General features: G+C 33.1%; 1 protein-coding gene across 1 annotated transcript; it reads right to left on the bottom strand.

Annotated features, from left to right (window-relative positions):
• LOC141661441 (uncharacterized) lies at positions 1-1,489 on the bottom strand. The gene is made up of 2 exons (XM_074468449.1): positions 1,002-1,489; positions 1-660 (listed from the first exon to the last, which is right to left on the bottom strand). The coding sequence occupies exons 1-2, from the start codon at positions 1,426-1,428 to the stop codon at positions 176-178; spliced, it is 912 nt and encodes a 303-aa protein (XP_074324550.1). The 5' UTR covers positions 1,429-1,489; the 3' UTR covers positions 1-175.
• Positions 1,490-20,275: the final 18,786 nt, after the last annotated feature.

Here is a 20,275-nt window from a genome sequence, read left to right as displayed (position 1 = left end):
AAGGATAAATGGATATGGATGGTGAAATAAACCAGAAGCAAATGATAGGTTACTATAACAACACTTGAAGAAAACAGGTAAAAATACAACTTAAATTTACAATTTACAACCTACAACTAATTGAAACATCACTGATTTCTCGTGCCTTCAACTTGCCATAAAGTGTTTTAAATTTCTATTCTTCTTCCTCGTCTTCTTCCACAAACTCTTCTTCTTCATCATCATTTTCCAATTCTTCTCCCGTACTGTCTTCGTCGACAATAAAACCTCCTAGTGTTTCATCCTCCTCATCTTCATCTTCACCTTCATCATCCTCTTCTTCTTTGATTTGTAGAGAATTGCTTCCAATTTTCGCAGCTTTAACGGGTCTGTCACTACCTTTTGATCTTGTCGAATACTTAGGCCTCTTAACCTTGCTTGATTTCGCAAGAACCTCTTTATCCTCGTCACTCTCACCTGTCCACTCATCATCTTCTTCAACCCCTCCACTACTTTTCCTCTTTCTCCTCCCACCACCCTTTCTTTTACTCACACCAACCTCATCATTTTCACTTTCTTCTTCTCCAGGTTCATCAATAAACCAATCCCAATTCTTAATATCCCGAATCATTTTCTTGGGATAACAATCAAACTCATGACCCAAAACAACAAAACCAAACTCTGCAATTCCAAACAAAAAATAAACAAATTACATCCTCTTGGATCCCAACATAAATCCACATTTGTCAATCACAACAAAAACAAAAATACTATAAACTTCTAATAAGACACATTAACATATATTCAGTAACTTCAAGACTCAATAACAATTGCATTTAGCTTTAAAAAAAAACCAACACTAAACATAGGTACGCATACAAAACTCCTATACCTATAACTTATCGAAAATACAAATACCACATAAATTGTTTCAGTAAAAACCCCGAGCTTATAACAAACTCACAAGTCACACTACTACAAAATTGTGCAGGAAAACAACAGCCAAATGTTAAAGAACACACCTTTAACAGGATTAATACCCGAAACATCAACCGCCTCGACATCCAATTCTTCGACATTCAAATTCTCACCCAACTGCCTCTCAAGCCCTAATTCACTACTTCCATCATCAAGTTCCAATCTTTTCAAACCAAACCAAATGGGTTTCTTACAAGAAACACAATACATATCACCACTTTCCATTTCACCATTTTCAAGAGTCCTAAATGTTTTAATTTCATCAGTTTTGTTGTAATGTACAAATATAGGGTTCTTGCCAATAACTTGAAAATGGACCCTAATTTCATCATCTGAATTGACAAGTTGAAACCTTAAGTGGCGACGAGAAACTGCACGGTCAGTTGGGTTGAACCCGTTTCCTCGTCCCAAGTGTTTTTGTTGACCCGATTCGAGTCGGAGCTTTGAACCATCTTCGCCGTTGATTTCCATTTTTAAGAGTTTGATTTGAATAGAGAAGAATTTCAAATATATAGCGGATAAAAACTTTTCAAAGAACAGGTCCCAAATTTGATTAAAAAAAATTGCAGACTATTTTAATCGTTGTTGTTATTACCAATATAACCTCAATAAATGAATATGCCGGGACGAGAATATGGTGCCCGTTTAGAAAATTTTAAAATATGTAACTTATAATTTAAATTGAAAAAATAACTTATAAGTGATAAGTTGATAAAGACTTATAAGTAATATAAGTTTTTGGCTAATTATACTTATAAGTCAGATTTTTTTACTTGAACGAACTTAAATAAATAATTTTAAATATAATTTATCTTAATTCGTAAATTTTAAATTTGATTAACATTTGAAAATATATATTTTAAAGTTAAAGCTAATTAAAAAGTGAAAATTCAAAATAAGTTGAGAAAAAATACGTCGTTACTAACATTCAACTTATCAGCTTTTAAGTTGTAAATTCGGCTTATAAGTTGAATCGACAAACAATCTTCGATAAGTACTTACGGCGTATAAGTTAATAACAGACCCATTGTATTCATTTAACAGATCATTTATTTATCGAGATTATAAATACACCATGTATATTATGTTGACTTTGGAAAAAATTATTTGTTCGTTTATCGAATATTCATTTAACGAGGTTTTACTGTATGGGTTCATCATTTTTTTAATTACTTAATAATGAATTAGAAATCATAAATGCCATTTGAAAATTATTTTAGATACAATTTTGGTACACTAACATTTTTTTAATAATTCTTTTTCTTGAAATATTTTAGGAGATAAAAATTTTCTTCTTTAACGACTGAATTTTTAATTTTACATTTACAATAAGAAATATTAAATTAAGGCTAAATTTTATTGAGAAATTATTAAACATGGTAACTTTATAAATTTGTTTGCAATTTTATCATCTTTAAAAATAATTGCAAAATATCGTTTATAACCAAAATTAATCACATATGTGACTTATTTTACCTTCTTTGAAAAATGATTGAATTTTTTTTACTTCATTTGAGATTTCATAGGATTTTATTTGAGGTTGCATTTGTTTGCAAAATCGTTTCTTCACAAAAATAATTAAAAATATAGTTTTGCAAATACAACCTTAAAAATGTCATATTTTTACATAAAAACTTCAAAACTTTTTTTTAAAAAAAAACTCTATTTTATTTTATAGCTTCGGAATCACATTTTACTTTCATATTTAAAATTGTAATAGTTGGCCATTTTTTAAAAGTAATTAATTATTGTATAATCATTATTTCCGTGGTCAGTATCCATTAAAGTATTGATTAAAATATATATTCATCAAATTACGAAATTAAAAAATTTAAATCATAAATTTAACTGTTTACAATCATTTAGTTGTTACTTAATAATTAACAATTTTGAACCAATTTATTTAGAAATAAACTCATACCAACTTGGTTTCTGATACAAAATAGTCTTACCTGACAACTTTGAGGTAACAATATGCAAGGGATTGTACGCAGGGTACCTGTCACTCGAGTTGGCAATTCCTTCGTTCTATATATTTTCGTATCGTGTACTTTCGTATCATATATTTTCGTATTTCGTATTATGAATGCCCAACCTAAACTCGAACTGTTAAGGTTTTCTTTCATTTTGTTTCATGTTCGTGTACCTTTCGTGTCATGTTTTGTGTCGTGTTTCGTGTAATTTAAAATTAATAATAAAAATAAAGATAAATAAAATATATATTTAAATATTAAATTTTTATTAGTTGAGTCTTAAGTTTATAAGTCATAAAGACTCAGGTGTATTCAATTATTATGAAATTTAAATTTGAATGTATTTTATGTACATATAATATGTAAAATATTATTGTAAGATATATGTATTCAAATAATTTTGATAAATTAATTTAAATATTTATTTATTTCGTGTACTTTCGTTTCGTGTCGTGTACCCAAGTGTAAACCCAAAACCGACACTAAATTCATCCGTGTACTTTCATGTTCGCGTATTTTCGTGTTCGTGTACCAAAAATGTTAAACCAAACCCGTTATTTTCACGGCGTTTTCGTGTCGTGTTATCGTGTCGTGTACGAAATTGTCGGCTCTACCTGTCACGAGACTCCGATAAGGCATGCCTATATGCATGCATTTTGTCAAAAGGCATGCCCAAATAGCATGTCATCTATCAATTAAATATAATAAAATTTTAAACATATTTATTATAAAAATATACGATGAACTTGAATGTAAAATTAAAGTTAGTTGATAGTAACAACTGAATACTATTATAATACTCATCTATATTAGTAACTTTTTAGATACTCAAATATACGTAAATATTTTATAATTATATTTATTATTTATGGATATTTCTATTATTAAAATAATTATTAAAAAATAAAAAAAAATAGTAAAAAGGCATGCCAAAATTATGAAAATGTATGTCTCGCTAATTGACGTCATGACATGCCCGTGTCGCTGTGACATACACCCTAATTGTACCGTGATACACTTGGAATCTGAATAAAGTGAAAGTATAAATTAAAACCACAAGGCCAAACTAAATTCAATCATCACCCACACAAAGAATCAGCAAGAAAGGCACCGAGAGGAGCCGAAAAATTGTTGGCCACAGTCCTAGAATGATTAAATGTGTGCATCATGTTTGCAATGAGAAATGCATAAAAAGTCTATTGCGGTGAACTTTATCCGGACTTCAAAAAAATTCCGTATTTTTTAAAATGAATTGGGTCGGGATTTTTTAAAAATTGGGCTGGACTGGATTTCCTAAGAAATATAAGCCCGTTTTAGGCCCGTGGGCCAGCCGAACCGGGATTTTTCTTTATATATTAAAAATTATTTTAATATTTTATAAGTCGAATTATGAGTAGTTTAAATACCGAAAAAAATAATATATTGATATATCAGATAGAGTTGTTTAGATACCTAAATAAATAATTATATTTTAATATAATATATAAATAATCATATATACCTTAATTACTTCTAATATTATAATATAATATTTTAAAAATTATAAAAAGTATTGTATATTTTCAAATTTTATATAAAAAAAATTGATTTTTTTAATCGGGCTTTTCAAAATACCCGAGTTTTTATCAGGATTTTTTTAGATCCGGGTTTTTTTATAAATCCGGGCTTTTATCCGAATTTTTCGGGTTTCAAGCCGAACCAGATTTTCAACAAAAAAAAGGCCTATTTAAGGCCTGCGGGCTGAGCTAAATGGGGCCGGGCTGAACTGGGTCGGGTTTTTTTCCGAATCGAATCGGATTTCGTGTTTCGGATTTTTTGAACATTTTTATTTGCATTGAGAACAAATGTTGTTGCCCTTTCAAATACTGCATTTATCAAAAGCAATATGTGTGTAATAAAATTGTCAATACGAGAATGAACACTACGTATAAAAGTAAAATATAAATGCATCACATAGTGTTAAAATCTATACTAAATGTTCTGAAAAATTATGAACATATACGTTTATTAATATAATTATTATGAAGTCATATCATTTAAAGTTTTAAATGAAGAAAATTTAAAATTAAATTCAATTTTTTTTAAAAAAATTATATAATATTAAAAAAATCTGTACGATCCGTGTATCACACGGGTTTTAAACTAGTAGTGTTAAAATTAATACTATTATATTAAAAACGAAACATTAAAAGTTAGGTTGTTGGTTGTTGGTCGTTCTATTATATTTAAAATAGTACACTTAATATTATTATATTTAAAATATGACACTTATATTATGATACTTAATATTATATTCAAAACAGGACACCTAAACTTAATCGCCTATCAATTTTATTATATTTAAAATAGGACACTTATATTATATTCCTATCTATACTATTATTTTAAAGACGAAACATTAAAAATTTGGTTGTCGGTCATTGTAGACCATTAGATTTATTCTTAAAAATTAGTATTATTTAAGAGTTATAAGGTTTGAATCCTGCCGACAACATATTAAAATTATAAAAAAAAATTAGTATTATTAAGAGATATAATCAAAATTAGAATTTACAATTTATATGATAAAAACAACCATGCATCACACGGGTTATATACTAGTATTAATATAAATCCTGAAAAAGACATTCCTCTAATATCTTGAGATTTTAGAGCGATTGATTCCTTGACATTATATCGAGCTCAGGCTGGCAGAGGACTCGGGTTCCATCTCTCACACCCCAATATTCTTATAATCAAAAATTAACCTCTCATCTTCATTTTGAGTTTAGAAAATATTCAACAAACAGCCCTCAACCAGAAGGTTCTAGGTTCTATATTTGCAGGTCTTGGTAGATTTTTAGTTTTTTATTGTCAATCCAACTTTGTTTAAATTGTTTTCAATTTATAACGTTTATTGTTATACATTATATTATGATTAATTTTTCTCTTATTTTTACAGAGGAACAATCATTTCTGACTAAAGAGGTTAATTCACATGAAGAGCATTTTAGATGAAGATTATGTGGAAATTTTATGTGGAAAAATCAGATTTTATTAGACATTTTACTTACATTATATTTGTAAAAATATTTTTATTTTAGTTTGATGGAGTAATAATTTTCTTTCATTTATATATTTTTATTATCAAAATTCCTTTTACGTAGAAAAATTCTTTTAGTAGATATTTTACTTAAATTATATTAGTAGAATTTTTTATTATTATTCTTCGATGAAGTATTAATTTTCTTTCATAATATTTAGTATTTTTTAATATTTTAGAGTGTGCTAATAAAATTAAATGTTAACTCAATTTTTTTCTTTATCACACGTGGGAGTGATTTTCTAAATATAAACTCTCTATTTAATGACGACCAAATTGTGTTTGATACAATTAAACTTTTGTCTTCGGAGAGTAACAATATATATTTTAGTTTCACTTTTATTTTACTTTAAAATTTTATAGCTTTTTGTTATTTTTAATTTTTTGTACTTGTTCAGGTGAAACAAAGGCCCGTGATGATGAAGTATTAGTAAAAAAAAGAGAAGAATAACCACAAATGATGAAAGACAAGCTATTTATGCAGTTTTGTTAGAAAAAAGTGCTTATGGAAAACTTAAAAAGAATTCTACAACAATTACTGCAGAAATATTTTCGGTGCTATTACATATGGTTCAAAGAATTTGGAAGAGGTCAAAGGAAAATGAAGGTGATAGGATGAACAGTGCAGGAAGGCAAAAAATTGTGGTCGTAAAAGAATATAAATTGGTATAGAGCGATTTAGAAACTTACCACTCCAACAAAGAACAACTGTACGTGCTTCAGTAAGTGGTATAAACATTTGTCCATCTCTCATTTATAATAATTATAAAAAAGTATGGTAAAATTAGAAGACACCCTAATGTAATCAAATCTCAGTTGACTGATGAGAACAAAAAGGTTAGATTATAATTTTGTTTATCAATGCTCAAAGAAGAAAACTTACCACATGATCATATGTTCAAGGATATGTATAATGTTATTCATATCGATGAGAAATGATTTAACATGTCTAGAAAAAATGAGACATATTATCTTTTACCCGATAAGAGGATCTTTATCGGACATGCAAGAGCAAAATTTTTTTGGGTAAAGTTATGTTTTTAGCGGCCATAGCTAGGCCACGATTTGATGCACAAGGTAGAGTAATTTTCTCGTGAAAAATTGGAATATTTCCTTTTGTTACTAAAGAGCCGTAAAAAAAGAAGTAATGTGAATCGAGCTGCAAGGACACTTGGGACAAAAGTCATGACTTCAGTAACAAGCGACAAAGTACGATCTATTCTTATTAATGATATGATGTCTGCTATTGTAAATAAGTGGCCAAGAGAAGATGGTAATATTACCATCATTGTTCAACAAGACAATGCAAGAACACATATTGATCCAAATGATAGAGAGTTTTGTGAAACTGTGAGAAGAACTGATTTTGACATAAGAATAAAATGCCAACCTCCAAATTCTCCTGATCGAAATGTATTAGATCTTGGTTTTTTAGAGCTATCCAATCTTTGAAGTACAAGGAAGCCTGTAAAATATTGAAGAGTTGACGATGGGAGTAGAAAAAGCTTTTGATACATTTTCAAGTAAAATGTAAAATAGAATGTTTTTGACTCTACAGTCATGCATGCAGTGTGTACTGAAGGTGAATGAGGAGCAATAATTATAAAATTCCCCATATGAAAAAGGTGTGTTGGAGAGAAAAGGACAACTACCATTTTAACTAAAATATGATGCATAGTTAATATAAAGATGTAGCGATGAATTTAATTTTTGAAATATAATCAATGTTTATTTTGATTTATGTTTTTGAGGTTTAATTTTATTAGTTTTATAGTCTTTATATGAATTCTTAATTTTAATTTATTATATGTAAGTTAAGATAAAATATTGCCATAACTTTGTTATTTTTTGTCGATCATGATATTTTGAAAAATTATAAATAAAAATGGAAAAACGATAAAATTTTATTTTATAATATTATTTACTTTGACTTAAAAAATAAGAACTAAAGCTTAGTTCTAAACTATTTTTTAAACAAGAATATCTAAATACAAGTGTAAAATTAAAGAAATTGTAAAATGAATGGAAATACAAAATAAAGAAAAAGAACTTTTCAACCAAAATTACAAATAAATAGTGGTACTAACATGGGTTTTTTACTCAACAGATTAATCAAAATGGATGGGGTACGTGAATATATATACGACCTGAATTCAAATTTTTGTATAATCTAAACACAAAAGGAAAATATATTTGTGACAATTCATGCACCATCTCATGCATGCTCTTTTCTTTTGGTAATTTGTTGAGGTCAAACGGGTGCATGTTCAAATCCAGTGGTGGTTTATGCTCTTTTTGTGTATCCTTGAAAGTATCCATAAATCTCTACTCTTGATTATCATCATCATGTAGTAAAAAAGAACATACACTAGGTATGTATATAGATGGCATAATTATTAGTTTTTCACAAATAGCTTTACCTGTAGAATTGTTTTTAGCTTCAATGGACATTCATTCTCTTCTCCGTCACAGTTATTCCTCCTTGCACTCATGGAGTTTTTATAAATAAAAATATATGTATATGTATGTATAGTATTTCTCCTCTCCTAATAGTCCTACATAAAGACTAAGGGTTATTGATAGTAATAAATCACCCAGACTTTTCACTTTTCTATGTTTATTGAAAATAGTATAAGCAGTAAATAAGGGTAGTAGTGGTAAAATATTATACAAATGTCCTTCAAAAGAGAGAACGTCATATATTTGTAAACAAGAAAGAAAACCTAAAACATCATATAAGAAAATAGAGAGAGTAGTTCTGAAGCTAGAAGAGTTCTTTTGCTTGCCGGTAGTTCTGAAGCTAGCAGAGTTCTTTTGCTTGCCAGTAGTAGTTCTGATAGTCATGCCCAAGTGACCCCTCTTAGATGAGTTTATACTTATGAGCTTTCATAGCGATGAATCCCTTTAAGAGCTTGGCCCGCTCATTTTCTACCATTACGAAGCACCCTCTTAAAAGCTTCGCCTGCGAGTCTCCATATTACTAGCCTCTCTAAGAAACCCTTCTGTATCACCCTCTCAAAAATTACTAGTATCTCCATATTACTAGCCTCTCCATATGCGATACTTAAGGACCTTGGTACGTGCAGCGATCTTATAGTCATGCCCAGGTGACCCTCTCTAAGAAACCCTTCTAAAAAATGAGAGAGAGAGCGCTCCGTCTCTCTCTCTTTTTCAAATCCAAGCTAAGGTCGCTTGCATTCCCTTCTGTATCACCCTTCCTTGAAACTCATCTTTCATTTATTCTAGTAGTAGTTTTTGTGATCCCATCAGACAAGTCAATCGAAGTGGTTACGGCCTTATGGGCCCATTCCCCTTTTTGCGCTCATAGCCTGATTATTGTTGAATCTTCGTCTCCGCTACTGACTTCTTCCACAATCCCTTCAGCTTAACTTGTAGACCAAAATTTTCAAAGTACCCTTCCGGGAGTTTTTCTTTGGAGATAATGTTTACAAGCCCTTTTCATTTTTTGGTTCCCTCTTCATCTTCCATTTCAACTTCAGTAATCTCGGGGCCGTGATTTTAGAAGGCCGCCCTCAAGGCTTTGTTGTAGTAGTCTCTAGAATCGTAAGGGAGTCCCTTGATATACCCTACCTCCTGAGGAGTCAGAAATTTCATAGTGAGGGCATGAATTGAAGTCACTATTCGGAACGTTCTCAGGATTGGTCTACCAATAATGGCGTTGTATGCACATGGCTCATCCACGACCGTGAACTCTGAAATATAAGTAACGACACACGACTCCTCTCCAAGAGTTAAGGGAAATTTAATTAGGACTTTTACATTAATTGAGTCCCCAGTTAAGCCATAGAGATGCCCCGTAGGCGGTGCGAGATTAGTGTCCAAAAAACCCATTTTCTTGTACACATCATAAGTGAGCACATTGGATGGCTGCCATTATCGACGAGGACCCTGTATATATATTTTGTTCCAATATTTACCTTTATCACCAGGGCATCAATGTGAGGATGATGAACCCCCAATCTGATATATAGGATAGCAGCGTCTTCTCCCTGAAAGTGTTGAGGGGGACGCTTATCCAAATTAAAAACATTAGTCAAAGGTAGACCCTTAGCTTATTGTGCATATTTCTCCATAGTCTTATTGTTGCTACCCCCAATGTGGGGTCCTCTAATAATAACATGTATGCTTCCCCCTCTTGTTTCCCTTGTAGGGTTGCATCGCTCATTGGCGCAGGACTTCATGATACCCGCCGTCGCCCGTCTTATACTTTTTTATTTCGCGGACAACCCATTATATTAACTTGCCCCAAAGAATAAGGTTTTCCATTTTCTCTTTCAACTATCGGCAGTCAGCCGTCTCATGTCCTATTTGCTCATGGAACTTATAATATTTTGAATTGTCCCTTCGTCTTGTGTGATTTAGAGCCGCTGGTTTTTTTGAAGAGGCTCTTATCACTAATCTCACAGATGTCCTCCACATATGCAATGAGGGGGTATAGTTAAAATCACTCTTATCACGTCCTTAATATCTTGGGGGAGAGCACCCTCTGGGAATGCGATCATGTCTAGGACTAGGTGAGTGATCCCTCTTGTTGTTATTTTTATTCTTTGCACTCAATTTCTTCAAACCTTGCATTGATTTTTCTAGCCATTAAAATGGCTCCGCCATGGCATAGAACTCGTTGATATTTGTGGGAGGCTTTTGAGCTTGCAAGTACTTTCAGAACTTTGTACCCTCTCTCAAGCCCACAATTAAAAAAATTTTAACGGCTTCGCTGTTTGCACCCTTCACCTTCGGGACTTCAGAGTTGAACCTGATGAAATATTCTTAGAGAGTCTCTCCCTCCATCTGTCTGATGTTTTCTAGTGTGGCCACCGGGGGCGCATAGAGCATGAAAGATTGAAACTGTTTGATGAATATATCTGCGAACTGTTCCCATGAGCATGAGCTAATGATGACATGCGCTCCCAATTTTGAGAACCACTATTGTGCGCTCCCCCTTAAAGACGCAACGAACAACCTATACATTGCCTTCAACGAAATGGATGAGGTATGCAGCAGGATCAGTGCCCTACTGAAAGTTAGGTAAGAGTTGCTTCTGAAACTGGGAGCAATAGGGTCGTCCTGATTAGAGCTTTTCGCGAACAAGCTCGAGCTCAGCTCGTTAAGGGCTCGGTTCGTTAAGGGCTCGAGCTCGAACACAAAAATGTGTTCGTTAAGGAAATGAGCTCGAGCCGAGATTTTGGCATGTTCGGCTCGAGCTCGGTCGAGCTCGGCTCGGCTCGGCTCGGTTCGAAAAAAAATTTAAAAAAATTATTTTTTATATATTTAATTATTATGAATTTTATTCATATTTTTTATAAATATTTTTAAATTATTGAATTATAGGAATGTCAAACTATATTTTGAAAAAATTCAGATATTAAAAATAATTTTTTTTTAATTTGATATTTTAATAATTAACAAGTGATTTAACTACTACTTGTAACTAGTATTTATCTCCTGATTGATGTTTCAATTTTTTATATATTTATGAACGATCCAACCGTACGGATGTTAATATATATATATTTTAGTGACATGATAAAAAATTTAGAAAAAATTAAATTTATTTTGTTTGTTATTTTGACAATCAACCAATTGTTTGAACACTACTTGTAACTAGTGTTTAGTCTCATATTAATGTTTTAATTTTTTAAAAAATATTCATGAATGATCCAACCGTACGGATGTTAATATCTATATATTTTAGTGACATGATAAAAATTTTAGAAAAAAAATAAATTTATTTTGTTTGTTATTTTGACAATCAACCAATTGTTTGAACACTACTTGTAACTAGTGTTTAATCTCATATTAATGTTTCAATTTTTAAAAAAAATATTTATGAATGATCCAACCATACGGATGTTAATATCTATATATTTTAGTGACATGATAAAATTTTTAGAAGAAAATAAATTTATTTTGTTTGTTATTTTGACAATCAACCAATTGTTTGGACACTACTTGCAACTAGTGTTTAGTCTCATATTAATGTTTCAATTTTTTTAAAAAAATTTATGAATGATCCAACCGTACGGATGTTAATATCTATATATTTTAGTGACATGATAAAAATTTTAGAAAAAAAATAAATTTATTTTGTTTATTATTTTTACAATCAACCAATTGTTTGAACACTACTTGTAACTAGTGTTTAGTCTCATATTAATGTTTCAATTTTTAAAAAAACTTTTATGAATAATCCACCGTACAGATGTTATATATATATATATTTCAGTGACATGAAATTGTTTTTAGAAAAAAATAAATATATATGATTTGTTATTTTAACAGTCAACCGGTGTTTTGACATATACTTGTAACTGGTGTTTAGTCTCGTATTCATGTTTTGATTTTATTAAAAATATTTATAGATGATTCAACCGTACAGATGTTAAAATCTATATATTTTAGTGATATGACAAAAAATTTAGAAAAAAATAAATGTATTTGATTTGTTATTTTAACAGTCAATCGGTGTTTTGACCTGTACTTGTAACTAGTGTTTAGTATCATATTAATGTTTTGATTTTTTTAAAAATATTTATGAATGATCCAACCGTACGGATGTTAAGATCAATATATTTTAGTGATATGACAAAAATTTTAGAAAAAAATAAAAGTATTTGGTTCGTTATTTTAACAGTCAACCGGTGTTTTGACCAGATTTTTTTAATTCAGCTCGGCTCGGCTCGGTTCGGATCGACTTGGCTCGTTTTGATGGAAAAAACTCGTGTTCGGCTCGGCTCAATTTTGTTCGATAAAATCTCGTGTTCAGCTCCTTCGTTAACGAGCTCGAGCTCGAACATGGGTTTTTGTTCATTAAAAAAGCTCAGCTCGGCTCGTCAGAAAAAAATGAAAGCTCAGGTCGGTTCGATCAAAACTCGGCTCGGCTCGGTTCGTGAACAGCTCTAGTCCTGATCGTGTGAGTGAACGGGGAGAAGGTGCTTATGGAACTGAGGGAATTTCTATCTTTATCAATCTTGTTAAGTAACTTCCTGAGGTATGAGATGTTCATATCTCCCACCTTAATAAATTTCTCTCCAGTTTGTGGCTCGTGTGGCTGAGTTGGGGCCGCGCTTGAATATTTGCCCTCATTTTGAGTTTGGGTCAGCTTTTTCTTTGAGGTGTTCCATGTTTTCCCTTCCCTGCTTTTCTATGTTAATTTGGTCCAGCTCCAGCCTTAGGTTATGGTGACTGAACTTATTTCACTTTCCGTAGAACACACTCACTGACCGAGCCTCAGAGGAGGCCTGCTTTTGTGACCCTTCCTGATTTTGGGGCTAGAGTGTTTCCTGAGTCTCCCCATCGGCTTCCCTGTCGAAATCTCCATTCATCTGTTTCTTCATGACATTACTTTTTGTGTATTTGGTAAGCCTCATTTTCCTATTCTTTTTTCTTTTGGAGTCGCCGTATCTCTACATCTCCATACGCTTTTCCATTTCTTCCAAGTGTGCCCCTTTACTCTCCAGGTAGCTCAAGACATTTTCCTCCCCTGTTGGAGGAGCATGGGGTGTCTCACCTTTTGATTCTTCTAAGTTTGCGGGACTTTTGAAGAATTGGGTACCGGAGGCCCCGTGATCTGAAGTACCTGGAAAAAAGAAGTTTTCGCGCCGCGGTTTTTCCTTGTAAGAGGCATTTGAAGCCCTCTTGCTGGATGTCCTTCTGGTAGGATTATTTCATCCAAAATTGTGCCTTTCTTTAAGTGCTTATTGTTGGTCATATTTCTCCTAATTAAATACATATCCCCTCCTTCTACTGCCAGTTGTAATATGAAGAATTTGGTATAATTTTTTTTTTGAATTTGATGTAATGCAAATTATTTAGATTGCCGTATATTCTCTCTAATGCAAACTGTTTCTCAACTCAAAAAAAGAGGCATATGTACCCTATTTATAAGGGTTCAAGCCACACATATTTCTTGAAGGACAAGTTATCTCTAAATGGGCTAGGGTTTTTTCTAGATGATAAGTGGAATTTATATCCACTTAGAATGCTTCGTAAATGCTCGAATTAGTGTTTTGTACTCAAGATGTTTGTGTTTTTGATGTATTTTCGTAGTGTTTTGCATTTCAGGGCATATTCGAAAGAAGGAATGGATATTACATATTTTATGCTTAAAATATTGTTAGGATGGAACCTCGGTCGATTGCGCACAAGAAACCAGCACGAGAAGGTCAAGAAAGCAGAAAAATTCAGATTTTCCAGAAGGTCAGGGCGACCGCGCTAGTCTTGGGAGCGGGCACGCCCATTTGTCAGAAACAGGGCGGTCGCGCTGGATTTAAGGGCGGTCCTGCTATGTCGAATTTCAGGAATCCTGATTGCAATATAATAATGATTTTTCAGACTCCAGATTGTATTGGGCTTATATATAAAGCCTTTTGAAGACATTTTTGATAACAAAGAGAAGAAGGAGAGAGTAGTAAAAAGACCTAATAGCATAATATAACAAAGGAGAAGAAGATCTTGTTTTTACTTGTGATTTCTTGCTTAAGTTGTAACGTTGGATGCTTGTTTTCTTATTCGTTTGAACCTTACGCTCTTGTTAACGTACTTTTTGAAAGGCATATGTCATAGCCTATTTGTTTATTCAAGAATTTAACTCAACTCAAATAAGAATGTAACAAGTAAATAGTGGATCTACCTTCAAAGAGATCTCACAAAGTAACATCTGTCAAAGGATTCAGAAACAATATTCATCTACAGACTTGAGGAATTAATTCACTGGAAGAAGCTCAAGAAATTGATCAAGCCTCAGTGATACAAATCAAGATTGTGGATTTAATCAAGTGACAGAGATCTCGTCAGGGTATCAGATAATTACAAGGATTTTATCTGAAGAAAATCAAGTTGTCAAAGTCAAGACATGAAGAAATGTCACGGAAGTTAGTCACTCATGAATCAGACAGTACATCGAGTGTCAACATTGAAGTAGTGGAATTGATTCATAATTCTCGGTGATTTTCAGAAGAATGGTTGCTGCTCAAGATTAGTATTAATTCTCTATTAATTAATTAAGTCATATAATTTAATTAAGAAAATAAATTATATCTGCAAAGATTAATTTATTGATTAATTAAATTAATTGATTAATTAATTCTGAATTAATATTAAGGATTTTCAGAATTTTAATTGGATTAAAATATGTTTTAAATCAGCAAGACAATTGAAAATGAACTAGCATGACAATCTGGATTGTCATGCCATGCCATTTTCAATAGTCTCACCGAAAGTTACACTGGGAGGAGGATTGTCTTGCCAGTTCATTCTGATAGTCTTGCTAGTTCATTCAATTGTCTCACCGAAAGTCTTGCTAGCTCAATGGATTGTCTTGCTAGCTCAATAGATTGTCTTGCTAGCTCAATGGATTGTCTTGCCAGCTCAATGGATTGTCTTGCCAGTTCAAGTAGGTCTATTAATTGAATTATAAAGATAGGAGAAGCAGAAGTCATTCTTTATCATCCAACAACTCAAGAACAAAAGAAAAGCAGCCGCAGAAAACATTTTGTTTTTCATCTGCCATATTCAAGATCACATTTCTAGTTATTAAAGTTAAATCCAAACAACTAGAAATCATTCTCTTGTTCTTATGTAACTATCTAGCGGATCAAAATCCCTAGAACTTAATCTCAAATTGCATTTAGCATTTGAATCTTTTTATTGCAAAAATAGAAAAAGTTCATGTCGAATTTATTGTAGATTTGTGATAATTAATTTGAGATTAATCCCTTGTAATCGATACCGTAATTGTAACACCTTTCAAGTTTAATAATATTTTTATTTAACTTGAATTTTGTTTCAATTTTTTATTCCGCACTAAATTCGATTATTCGGTATTGTTTGTATTCAACCCCCCCTTCTACAAACACATTGGGACCTAACAATTGGTATCAGAGCCTTCTGATTAACGAACAAATCAAGATCCTAGACTTTTGTGATTTTTCAACTCCTTGAATTTTTATTTATTCAAAAATTCATAATGACTTCACAAAAAGTTGGAACCATTAAAATTCCACTATTTGATAAAGAAAATTATATCATGTGGAAGAAGAAGATGCTCTTGTTTTTACAAGTTGCAAATCCCAAATATCTGAACATGTTAAAGAAGGGTCCAAAAACTCCGATGGTTATTGAACCAGAGGTGATAGTAGATGATGTTGTGATTACCAAAGCTAGAACCTATCCAAAAGAGCCTGAGGATTTTTCTCCTGCTGAAAAAGAAGAAGCCTCCTTGGATGCCAGCCTTCAGTTAATTTTAGTTGATTCCCTCGATCCCTTGATGAACAGACATGTGATGAACTGTAAAAATTCCAAACACATCTGGGAAACTATTGAGGTGATTAATGAAGGTACAGAGGAAGTTAGGGAGAACAAGTTGGAGATCCTAACCTCTGAGTATGAACATTTTAAATCCAATCCAGGAGAAGGAATTACTGAAGTGTTTGAGAGGTACAATGCATTGATCAACAACCTGAACATAAATGGAAAATATTATTCAATCAGGGAGGTCAACAAAAAGTTCCTTTTAACACTGCCAACTCATCTTGAACATAGAATCACTGCCATAAGAAAAGCTAGAGATCTGAGTGAGATTTCTTTGGATAGACTCTATGGTGTGTTAAAAACCTATGAGTTGGAGCAGATTCAGCAGAAGGAAGTCTACGGGAAAGATAGAATGGTCAGCACATCTACTGCTCTTGTAGCTGAAGGTCAACAACAACAACAATCTCAACAGTCAGAGAGAATGGTACAGTTTTCCAAGGCTGAGGAAAATGTGATAGTAGTAGAATATGATCCTCCTACTACAAATCAATCCAGTGATGATTTTTATTCCTTGGAAGAGCTGGAGCAATTGGAAGATGAGTCAATAGCCCAAATTGTCAAGAGATTCTCCAATGTCAGATTCAAGAGAAATCCCAAGTTCAAGTATAAGTCCAACTAAACAGATTCCAGACAGGTGGCTCTTCATCCTCTAACACCAGTAGTGGTGGATACAAAACAGGGATGGTTGATCGGAGCACCATTAGATGCTATAAATGCAATGAGTTGGGACACTTTGCCACAAAATGTAGGAAGCCAAAGCAAGTAAGGAAGAACTCTTATGATTCAAATCAGAAGAGTAACTATGAAAGGGCTTACCTGGCAAAGGGAAGAAGCTAGGATGATACTGATAGTGAAGATGAAGAAGATGAGAATCTTTCTCTTATGGCTATTGATAGAAAAGCTTCATCATCAAGAAAAGATGTAAAATTTACTGATGCTGAATTAGTTTATCATCTAGAAGGTTCCTTAGATTGTGCTCGTCGTGATAATGAACTGTTAAGTCAGCAGATCAAAGACCTTGAGAAAGAGGTCAATGAATTAAGACTTGTGCACATTAATCAAGACAAGTTAAAAGAACAAGTATCTTTTCTAGAGAATAGAGTTGACTGTTATAGACAACTCGAAACTATTCTCAAAGACAAGATCACCGGTCTTGAGACTAAGGTTAGAGCCTACTTTAATTCTTGTTCGAAGGCTAAAGAGTTCTACAGTAAGCAAGCTGTTAATCAAACATCTGGAATAGGTTATGATTACAATACTGCTATTGGAGAATTAGGCATAAACTCCCCTCCTCATGTCTGTGCTAAAGGTAGGGAAGTACCACATGTGCTTAAGGGTGTTGATGAACCCCTCTATAAAAGATCAATTACTGAACCATTTGATACGACCTCCTCTATTATTCAAGAAGAAATGTGTGTTGAAGATCTTGCTAATGAGAAGGTTATTTCCAAGTCAAGTGTGTCGAAAGTTCCAGTCAAAGTTGTGAAAGCAACTGAGACTAACTCAGACACACATGAGTTGGATAACAAAACTGCCATGTCTACCATGCATAATTTGCCTGTTGTTAATCTCTCTCATAAAGCATGTGGTGTTTCTAATTGTATGTCTTGTGCTTTTAATCTGATGTATGCTTATTTTAATGGTAAGCATGTTTCTAGTGATAAGCCTACTCCTCGTCAGCATGTGAGTAATAAGAAGCATGATAGGTTTAAGACTGCTAGCCCGTCTAAGGCTAGAAAGGAGACATTTGTGCCTAAGCCTAAACAGAAATTTGTTAAGGCTGTTTACAAGGTCAAATGTTCAGTCATTGAGGAAGTTGAGACCATTAAAGTTAAGAATGTTGTTTTTCCTGACAAAGGTCAGTTTTACAAGTATGTCGGGCCCAACCAAGTTTGGGTTCCGAAGAAGGTCTAATCCATTTGTAGTGCATGGCATTAAACAGGTGGAACCGGTAGTGTGGATTCTTGACAGTGGATCGTCAAGACATATGATCGGAGATAGAGCCCTGCTATCAAATGTGGTTGAGAAAGCTGGCCCACTGGTTACCTTTGGAGATAACAGCAAAGGTTTATCTGAGGGATATGGCTGTTTGTAAGCTGGTAATGTTATCATTGAACTCAAACTTCTTTCTACATTAGTGATTTCTTATTTCATGTAAAATCCTTTGAAATCACTATTGTACATCATTTCTCTCAAAAGATTAAATGTATAATTTTCATTCATTATATATCTTAAGTACATTTTATCTCTCTATTGCCATATGTTATGTGATACATGTTCAGTCTCCAATGACTTTCTTTCATTGACAGTCATAAGGTTGAAAACCCACAACTTCTATCCCAGACTGTAAAGACAAACACAGAAACAGAACCAACCAACACTCTCTTACCACTAAAATGAAGTATGAATGAGCGTGAGGGAGATAGTGCCTTAGTGCACCATATAAGGAAGGTTCTAAAGTCAACCCAGCAGCTCTGTCTCCTACATAGTTGAGTAGTATTTAAACCGAGACAACTGCTAGCCCCCATGCATCTTCTCAAAAAGATGTAATGGCTGAAAAGGCACAAAATAGTTACTAGATTCATTCTCTCAACAGGGTGCGTCTATTGAAATTTGCCTGTCGGCCAGGGTATCCGTTGTAGTGTCACCACCTCAAACATAAACAATTCTTGATGCACAAGGAAAGGTCACACACACAAAGGATGAGTTGACGGAAACAAGAGTTTTGACCATTTTAAGGTCAGATTCGATTGTTCAAGGTTCGTTAATGGACCAATTGCCTTTACAGGTGTTAGGAGAGGATACTGATCCAAAAGCCATATGTCATTGGTCAGTGTCTACCTCCCCAGGCTTAAATCCCCTGGATGCATCTGCGGATAGTGGATCTGACATAGGCGCAGATCGGCAACTTGTTGACAATGATTCAGATATTACCTGATGAGTCACAAGGAAATGTCTTCACAGACATTAGAAGGGAACTTTGATCTTTATGCTAAATTCTTTGGATCATTGTTTACCTTCCCAGAATTCAAATCTGGAACCCTAAAAGGGAAACTAGCAACTTGTAGATTATGACTCAGATTCATCTGACGATTTTAACAAGGATGGGGATTTGCGAACTCCCATTGCACCACCTGTGACCTCCTTAAGGATGGCTAAGGTGATTTTCCTTGCAGGTACAGCTGAATTTGGAGCTATGAGAGGAGTGATACACATGTGAGAATGAGTGTAAACAATAGTGGAGAGAAGAGTGAAACACATGTGAGGTACACTAAACAGAATCACACACTCACAGTGAGGAAGAAAGGGAAACTACTTGTTATTTCTTTTCCAACCAAGTGAAATATGAGAACTCCTTCAGTCAATGGCATACATTCCTTTTTTAAGGGGGAGATAAAAGCTTTAGTAATAGTTTGGAGGATTCCTCAACTAAGGGGGAGAAATAGCAGGGAGGAAGAAAAAGATCCTACATATGTACACTACACCACACCATTGTTGTTTGTAACTACGGATCCTATTGTACGGGAGAGGTGGTAAGCACAAGGTGATTTCCTAGTAAGAAGCTGTTTTCCAAAAGGGGAGTACCATTGGTTTTTATGTGCGGATCCTATTATACGGGAGATGTGGTAAACGAAGGTGATCTTCTTTAAGCAGTTGATTCTCATAGGGGGAGAAGCAAGAGAGATATGCGCTTCTCAACAGGAAATGTGGTTGTACAAAAGAAGATGAAACTACTTGAAGATATGTTCAGTCTAGAGGAACATCTATTTGAAATTTGGAAAATGTTAAATGTTATCCAGAACTTTTCTGCTATTTACTTTGCATTTCTGTTTATATCTTTTTCTTATTTGTTAGTTGAGTTATCCTCTAGGTATTTGTTGTTATTGTCTAACAAACAAATAGGGGGAGATTGAAAGACATATGTCATAGCCTA

This window comes from Apium graveolens, chromosome 5 (genome assembly GCF_009905375.1).
Source record: "Apium graveolens cultivar Ventura chromosome 5, ASM990537v1, whole genome shotgun sequence".
NCBI lineage: Eukaryota > Viridiplantae > Streptophyta > Magnoliopsida > Apiales > Apiaceae > Apium > Apium graveolens.
Note: the sequence above shows the minus strand (reverse complement) of the source record. Positions and strands in the feature narration are given on the sequence as shown.

What these genes read in the sequence shown, in the direction of transcription:
- LOC141661441 (XM_074468449.1), bottom strand. Translation starts at nt 1,428, where the DNA reads ATGGAAATCAACGGCGAAGATGGTTCAAAGCTCCGACTCGAATCGGGT. An exon ending in GGGTATTAATCCTGTTAAAG is followed by an intron (nt 661 to 1,001) that starts GTGTGTTCTTTA and finishes TTGGAATTGCAG; the next exon opens with AGTTTGGTTTTGTTGTTTTG.